The sequence below is a fragment of the Vespa crabro genome, chromosome 8 (assembly GCF_910589235.1).
Source record: "Vespa crabro chromosome 8, iyVesCrab1.2, whole genome shotgun sequence".
Taxonomy (NCBI): Eukaryota; Metazoa; Arthropoda; class Insecta; order Hymenoptera; family Vespidae; genus Vespa; species Vespa crabro.
This window is the reverse complement of record NC_060962.1, coordinates 6,070,298-6,079,667: the sequence shown is the minus strand read 5'-3', so window position 1 is coordinate 6,079,667 and position 9,370 is coordinate 6,070,298. Positions and strand designations below refer to the sequence as shown.

Here is a 9,370-nt window from a genome sequence, read left to right as displayed (position 1 = left end):
TTCACGTTGGTATTCATTCATGTAAAACGCATTGTAAAATGAATTCAATCGGGAAATACATGATTTTTTTTTATTTTCATTTGATCACAATGAAGCTTTATAAAAAATAAAAAAATAGAAAAAAAGTAAATAATAATTTAGCACGAAGTATATAAATGATATTTTAAATATAATTAAAGTGTAAATTATTATACGAGAAACGAATACCTTTTAAAAATGTTTCAAATAATTTACGTTTTAATGCTTCAATTAAGTGATCGAAATTTGAAATGAGTTATAGGAAATAAGAAAAAGAATAAAATTCTGATCTATGTATTAACAGTATCGTTATCGTTCATTTAACCACGAAAATGTTTGAAAAATAAATAAATAAAATATTCAATGTTTATATATATATATATAGAGAGAGAGAGAGAGACTTTTTTTTCTTCTCACGTCACGCGATAGTCACGTTAATTTGAACCATAATCGATAAAACGTGGTGCGTCACGTGGACATTTGTTTCCTGGAAAAAATACATCCGTGATCCCCGTGAAGGGGATCCTGTTTAAGAATATACCATTTTGTTCGTATTAATTTAACGATTCGATGACTAAATCAGGAAGAGGATAAGAAATAGAACAAAAAAAAAGGACAACGAAGGATCTTGCATTTTTGAAATTCGTTTAACGAGCAAATTATCACGTACTCATTTTATCACGTAATTGTACGAGAAAAATTATCCTATAAAGATAATATATATATATATATATATATATATTTGTTATATAAAATTTAAATTGTTATCTAGGGACTTATAAATTGTGATATCATTAAAGATAACTGAGAAGATTATTACGAAGCTTTTCAAATAATTATTTTTCAGAGAAATTTGTTATTATGTTCCTTTTATCATAGTCTTTTTATCAAAGTTTTATTTTATTTAATAATTTTATCAACCTCATTTCCTGTATGATTAAATATATCAGATAATATAAATTGACCATAATCGTCATTATATCTTTATTTGCATGTTTCGTTAAGCATTTCCTTAAGCATTTCGTTAAGCATTTCATCAGCATATTCTTAGTTTTCGTTTATGCATAGAATATAATAAAAACAATGAAGGCGTTATTTCGATTATCCATTAAAGATACCGCAGTAATGTTCTATTCAAACGTAAAAAGAATCTTTCATATGAAAATCTCATCTATTCCTCTTCATTTTAATTTAATTCAAGAATCTCGTTGGACATTAATGTGTATACATGATTAATGTGTCTGCTGTTAAGTCCCCGTCCGCTAATATATTATTTTCATCATGCGATCAAATAACGTTATGATTAAGTTAAAGACATTTTTACATGGAAAATCCGTTGACGTTTAGCGGTAAATAAAAGGAACAGGAAAATTGGAAGCTCATGTGTATGACGTACCAGAGTCCAGGTATCAATTCAGTGTCTGACGTATTATCACCGAAGTAAGGGGACCGGTAGCACGTGTGGGGTATGCATGACCTCCAAAGGAAGACATGTATAGAGAAGCGAACGTTGTTACTTCGATCCAGTGTTCCATAACGTTTTGACTCGCTAAAGTGGCAGACATTTTTGTTCACCCTGAAAGTGAATGCAGGGTACTTCAAAAAGATTACGGTAGAGATAAAATCGTGCGTGTTTTTACATTTAATCGTTTTTACCATTTATTTATGATTAATTGTGACTTGGCAAATTTGATGTAAGAATCTTCCACCGAGTTTCTTCTGATTTAAAAAAAGAAAGTAAAGATTACGATAGAGATAAAATCGTGAGTGTTTTTATATTCAATCGTACCATTTATTTGTGATTAGTTGTGACTTGACAAATCTGATGTAAGGATCTTGCATCAAATTTTTTTTGATTTAAAAAAACAATAATCAGGTAATATAGTCATTTTTATTTCAAATTCTGCCTTTTTCATATTTTCAATATGGCAATGAAACGTACCGTTAGATTTATTGAATCTAAGCATAAAAGGAAAACAATAGAAATAAAAATAATATAAAATATTTCATATTAAATAAGAAATAAAATATTTTATAGGATTTTGGAATAATTACTTTCTACAATGACTTGTCTAATTTTAAAGATATATAAGTGATCGATTCAAATGATCGGTGATCAGAGTATATATTATAATTATTGATTACAATAGTTCGACGAATCTTTTTTAATTGTTACTATTATTTTCAATTTCAAAATGTAATTTATATATCTAATTTTTAACGACTCTTCTATATCAGAATCTCACTCCGTTTAGATTAATATCGCACGAATAGATAAATAAAAATAGAAAAATATATTTAATTTTTCGAATAGTGTAATATCTCATTTTATCTAAATAAAGAATGCGGTTTACTAAATTATTGTCTCAAATAATTTATTCATAGAAACATTTAATACTATAACGATACTTTATCGCAACGTGACTCCTCGTATTTGATGGCGCAAGAACGCATATTAGGAATTTCGACATTCTATGGTTGCGGTTTTCCACTTGTACCGCTTCTAGCAATCTCACTTATTTAGACTTACGTTTAACGAAGATAATAAGGATTTCAAAAAATAACTAACACATTTGTACGAACATAATTCGTACCTTTATTTTTTTTTTCTTTTTTCTATTCTTTTTCTTTTTTGTTTTCAATTGATCGTATTACTTATTTATTTCGCGTTTTATTCACCTTTCTAAACTCGTTTTATATCAATTTAATTATGGTAAATCTGTTAGTAGACAAACGGCCATATTTGCTACCAACAATGAGATAACCGCGAACGTAATTAATTCCACTTCATATAAATAGATTCGGAAGGTAGTGGAAATGGCGTCGAGCGAATGGAAAATTCAAGTAGTTTCCTTATCGCCTCGAAGCGAAAGAAAGTAGCGCGATCTCACTGGCGTGATCACTCTCGAATGTTAATCATCACGCACTTGTCCCAAGGTCCTTTGATACTTTTTTTTATTTCTATTATTTTTTCTTATCCTACGTTTTTATTTAGTCATGTTTTTCTTGGTTTTTTTTGTTTTTTTTTTAATTTTTTTACTACTATCCACTAATGAAATATATTATTAAAGATTATGTGCATTTGTGTGTTGCAGGCCGATAATGATAGCTCGAAGGTTACTGTTATTACTGTTACAAATACACTTCCTCGCGCATTACTGTTACTCAGGTGAGTCATCTTTCCTGATCGATTCTAAGTGAGAGATCCAAATCATACATATTTACGCTTTTCTGATATCCGGTACTTAGATTTTTTATTCATTTCGATTAGTGGAGTGGGGGAAAAAGAAGAGAATCCATTTGTTAACTCGTCATTGTATTTACGTTTGATGAAAAATTGAAGTCATTCTTGCGCGATAAAAATATAATAACTCCGTAATTGCATATACATACTGATATAAGTGATGACGAAAGAATAAACGTCATGAAAAATTAATGACGTGTGATAATCAATGCAATGCGTTTATAGAAAAATCGTCATAAATGCTTTTATATATATATATATATATTTTTTATGAACAGAACAAGGTACACTATTATATTCCAATTTTCTATAATATAATAATTATAGATAATAATTAAATAGATATAATTTGATGTGATTCATCTTAAATGAGATATGATATAAGATATAACATAGTTTTCATTAATTTTGCTTTTCACATTCTATTTTCAATGTTAAGAACACATACAAAAGATATTTATATGGACTTCGTATATACATATATGTAAATGTATATACGAACACCTTTATGTTACGATTATGTAATTTGAGTACGACGAAGCTCAGCGTTTTTTATTTTTATCGCAACATTAATTTTTTTGGGAGAGATTCTCACGTCTGGAAGTAACAGTTTCTCGTTGGAATCGAATACTCGACAAAATCCTTATTCTCGTATCCTTTCAAATATTATGTAACGATAAAACTTAATGCACCTTTTATCATTACTTATTAATTTTTCATTTCATCGGTTTGTTTCTTATCATAATTAAAATTACAATTTAATGATGGGATTAAAAAAAAAGATAAAAAAACAGATAATAATTAAAAAAATAAAGATGTTGTTAATAAAATTGTTATTAATAAAAGGATGTTATTAATGAAGGTCTTATAAATAATAAGAGATAAAAGAATAATTATAAAGGATTAATTAATAAAGAATAAAAAATAATCAACAAACTGCTTTTTATATATATATATATATATTACATATATAATACACATAAAATCTACACCATAGATGTATTAATAAGTGATTTGTTCTGCGATCGATGCTCAACTAGTAACAATTTTTTTTTCGATCAATGTCATTCAGCTGGGTGTGTTACATTCTTAAAGTAAGGATTTACATGAGCGATAATTAAAATCAAGCTGATCCTTAGGATACTTCGCTTTTTTCCTCTCATAAATTAAATTGATGCCGGATAGAATACGTCAGATTTTGTCGCAAAAAATCGTGATATTAAATTAACAATATCTATTAAATATTTACATAGATATTATTCCTTCATTTATTTTCTCTTTTTGCCGATTTCCAAGATTTTAACGATAAAATCATTTTTTGTAAACTACCAAGCTCATTGTTGTTATTTTTTTCTTGTTTTCCTTATTAAACATATCTAAAAAAAGACACAAAACACGTGCAATAAACACTACAAATAAGGAAACAGAAAGATCTACGGAAAAGAAAAGAAGGAAAAACTTCATGCGTTTAATTATTACCAATTGCACTATTTACATTGAAACATATTATTTTATCATCCGTTGTAATGTAAGATTTTTTATGCTAATTTTTTTTTTTCCTAATTAGAAAAAACATTAATAACGGTATACGATGACATCGGTTTAACACCTATCGATCCAGAAATCTCCGATAGGATTGATTGGAAAAAACATCACTGTAGACGATTTTGCAAAGATGGAGCACCAAAAATGGACTGTTATTACACCTTCAAAATCGAATCTTATCGTACAATGAGCAAAGCCTGTTATGATTGTCCATTTAATGTCACCGATTGTTTCCGTCCTCATTGCGTACCTGCCGATGGGATAAAGCGTTCGATTTTAGCAGTTAATCGCCAGATGCCTGGACCATCAATCGAGGTAGTTAAAGTAGCAATTTTATATACTATATACATATATTATATATATATATATATATATATATATATATATGTATATATATACATATACCTATATACAAAAAATGATTTTTTTGGCCTTTGGACAAAAATAAAACTTATCGGGCGTGATAAATTTTTTTTTTTTAAAAAGAAGATAATAAATATCTCTACCGCAAACAATAAAACCAACGAACATTTTCTTTACATTGCATTATAAAACATCTCTCTTTCTCTCTCTCGTTAATATATACTAACAAAAATTATGACTATCTCAATCTTGTCTTATCTTCCAGTATCTACTGACAATTGGTACATATTAGGACGAATAAAAACAACGAAATTGTATAATTTTGATTGCAGGTATGTCAAGGTGACAGAGTAATAATCGATGTGATAAATTTATTGCATTCCGAGAGTACTACGATGCATTGGCATGGACTGCATCATCACAAGACACCATTCATGGACGGAGTACCATACATATCGCAATGCCCAATTCCTCCGGGATCCTCTTTTCGTTATGATTATATTGCCACTGAGATTGGAACTCATTTTTGGCATTCTCATATCGGTGAGTTCAATTTTCCATTAATCGAGCATAACTTTTGAAAATCTAGAACAAAAATAACTATTCTAATTTTCAATAGATAACTTCTATTTTTTACACTTAATTCTTATCGCTCATGTTACCCGATCATTTCTTAGGTTTGCAACGAGGTGACGGACTTTTTGGGCCCATAATCGTTCGTGCGCCACCCTCAAAGAACTGGCATAAGGATCTTTATGACGTGGACGAATTTACATTAACTCTATACGATTGGACTCATCAAATGAGTACCGACATTTTTCTAGCTCATCATCATTCAAACGGCGACAATAAACCTCGTAATTTAATAGTTAATAATTTGGGACGATATAAATCCAACATGAACGATACAAATAAGATTTCCACGACAATGCCTTTAACGACGTTCCGTGTCAAAAAAGTAAAAATCTCTCTCTCATTTTTAAAAATTATTTTTTATTGATTGGCTATAAAAATTTTATTATTTATTATAATTAATTTAATTATATTATTTTTTATTGATTGACAATAAAAAAGATTCTAAAAAAATGTTTCTATTACAGAATCTAAGATATCGTTTCAGATTAATAAACTCTGAATTTCTTAATTGCCCTATTGAAGTATCCGTGGATAATCACACTCTCATCGTCGTCAGCTCTGATGGACGTGATATCGAACCGGTGGAAGGTATGATTATGTAATATTATGCTTTTTAAATTAATTTATTCGTCTTTGTCGATATACTGATGTCCGATAAGAAAATAAATTGAAAGTGCGCTGTACGTTTTCTACCTATTTATCATTAGTAACAGGAAAATCTATATTTCAGCTGAATCTTTGGTGAATTACGCTGGTGAGAGATTCGATTTTATAGTTAATATGAATCAGGAAGTTAATAATTATTGGATCCGATTTCGTGGATTAATGGATTGTGATGAGAGATTCTTCGGTGTTCATCAAGTTGCTATTCTTAGATATGAGAACGCTAAAGAGATTGATCCAGAGGGAGAAATTTCGTACGAACGTCCTCCAAGTTATTTACCAGGATTGGTAATTTTATATTTTAATAAATAAATTATATAAAAAATGTAACTGTCTAAGAAAATTAATCGTATAGTTATAATGAATATTTTGTTGTGTTTTAACAGCAAGTGAATACATTAAACAAGGGTACAGAATCGAATAATACTATCAGTATAGCTTCACTTAATGCAATGGATAAAAATGACAAAACGAGTATCAGAGAACCGGATTATCAATTTTACGTGTCCTATGATTTTTATCCTAAGAACAATCCGGATTTTCATCGAGATGATCTTTATGACTTCTATCAAGGTAAATACTATGTGTTATTCTATGTGTTAATTTGGAATAATTTTATAAAGCTGCTTCTTAAACGAAATAAGATGATATTTAAATGTTTTCCTTTTTTTTCTCTTTTTTTTTTTTTTTTGTTACGATAACGTATTTCAATAAATTTATTTTTTCACAGTACGAGATCGGTCACAACAATTATTCACACCGCAATTAAATAACATATCGATGAAGTTACCATCTTTCCCACTCATGTCTCAAAGAGATTTAATCGATCCTAATCAATTTTGTAACTCTAGTACCGTGAAAGGATGTGATAAAAAATTTTGTAGTTGTACTCACGTTCTCCAAGTGAAATTGAACAGTGTCGTCGAAGTGATACTTATTGATGAAGGTACTTTTCCACGAGCGTCGTCATTTTTATATCGCAAATATATAAATGACGACATCACTTGTCAATCATTTTGAAAATAGACAATACTTTAATAACGTCGATCTTATTCCATAGGTATTACTTACGAGGCAAATCATCCTTTTCATCTTCATGGCTACCAATTTCGCGTCATAGGAATGGAGAGACTAAACAAGAACATCACAGTTGATTTGGTAAAAAAATTGGACGCAGACGGTAAAATAAACAGGAAGCTCGATCGGGCGCCATTGAAAGATACAGTGACTGTTCCTAACAAAGGCTATACCATTTTACGATTTTACGCAGACAATCCAGGTAAAACAAAAAAAAAAAAATCATTATCGAGTCCATATGAAAAATAAAATTTTCAAATTGTTTTTGAAAAGTAAAATTTTCAAAAACCATATCATGCTCGATAATTTTAAAAGCATTAAATTTTCCATGATAATTCGCGTTTTATGAATATCATTTGTGTATTAGATAAAAATATTATTTATTATATCGTTATATTTATAACTCATTGATTCGAATTATTCTTTAAAAATAATTTTCAGGATATTGGCTATTTCATTGTCACATAGAATTCCACGCCGAAATTGGTATGTCTCTGATCTTTAAAGTGGGTAATCATGAGGACATGCAACAAGTTCCATATAATTTTCCTCGATGTGGCGATTGGAAGTCCTCCTTCGATGAAAGTACAAACATTTCAAGTAAAAAAACAAACATTTCAAGTAAAAATACGTTTACGATAATTGAAAACTCTACGAAAGTTAATTCGACAGAAAATGATATAAATCAGTTGAACGATTTACAATCATCTATTGACAAGTTATATCTGTTGCTACTGGAAAATAGAAAACCAACTTCTTCCTCGTCTAATCTTACCATATCGACATTTTTGCCGAACCTTTATATCATTATTTTTATTCTTTTTAAACAATTATATTCATAGTCATAAATGATTATTTATATATATATATATATATATATATATATATATATATATATATCACACAATTGTCTGTCACTTTACTACGTAATAGACAATTATTAGAAATGCGTAATATTTTTACAGTCATACATGTGTACATTTATACGTTTCTAGTTGGAACAATTACAAATTTTAAAAGTATTCCGAACATGTATAAAAGTACTATGTCACTGTGATATATTGATTATGATCGATATCAAACTTAAATGGCAAACATTTTTCTCTTTTTTGGAAAAAGGAGGAGGATGGAAGTATGCTTTTGTTCGAGATAAATTGTGTGTAATCTAAGCACTGATTTATATTTGATAACAATATTACACGTCAGTATTCGAATGTATATTAATTCTCTTTTCCTAACATATCGATGTACATAATTAACATCATCATCATCACCACCATCACCATCATAATCATTATCATCATTTTCATCACCATCATAATCATCATCATCATCATCATCATCATCATCATCATCATCATCATCATCATCATCTTCATCATCATTTTAATATCGTAACTTCAAATATTGTGATATTTACAGTTTAGCCTAATTAAATTATGAAGTTTGTAAAATGTCAAAAATTCATAAATTGTGATATCTTATTGATACCATAATTTATTGTTGGTTGATCCATAATTTTGTGCGGTTTTCATTTTGTATTGAATGTATCTGATAACAATTGCATATCAGCAATGTATTATACCTCATTCTATAGTTTTTATTTTCCTCTTTTACGTGATTGTTTGTCTTTTTATTCTTTATGTATATAATAAAGCAATTAATTGTTTAAAAACTATGGGAGTATCAAGTTATTAGAAATGAACATTTCCAAATTATGAATTTAATTGTTGTCGTTGTAAAGCTATTGAAATTGCTTGTAACGTTTGTGCAGTGCATAAAATTATGTTTTGTTGCTTATATATGTAATGGCACAAAATTTTC

The 9,370-nt window shown here is 28.6% G+C and overlaps 1 protein-coding gene across 3 annotated transcripts; it reads left to right on the top strand.

Annotated features, from left to right (window-relative positions):
* The first annotated feature begins 1,493 nt into the window (after positions 1–1,493).
* Positions 1,494–8,760, top strand: LOC124425842 (laccase-1-like). Of its 3 annotated transcripts, none has more exons than XM_046966814.1 (11): positions 1,494–1,644; positions 3,114–3,187; positions 4,830–5,122; positions 5,503–5,713; positions 5,848–6,128; positions 6,271–6,394; positions 6,537–6,757; positions 6,856–7,042; positions 7,200–7,415; positions 7,530–7,748; positions 7,988–8,760. In XM_046966814.1, the coding sequence occupies exons 2-11, from the start codon at positions 3,121–3,123 to the stop codon at positions 8,386–8,388; spliced, it is 2,220 nt and encodes a 739-aa protein (XP_046822770.1). In that variant the 5' UTR covers positions 1,494–1,644; positions 3,114–3,120; the 3' UTR covers positions 8,389–8,760. The 3 variants fall into 3 exon arrangements, with proteins under 3 accessions (XP_046822770.1, XP_046822768.1, XP_046822769.1); XM_046966812.1 differs by having other exon boundaries at positions 1,495–1,894; XM_046966813.1 differs by lacking the exon at positions 1,494–1,644 and adding an exon at positions 2,829–2,955.
* The last annotated feature ends 610 nt before the right edge of the window (positions 8,761–9,370 follow it).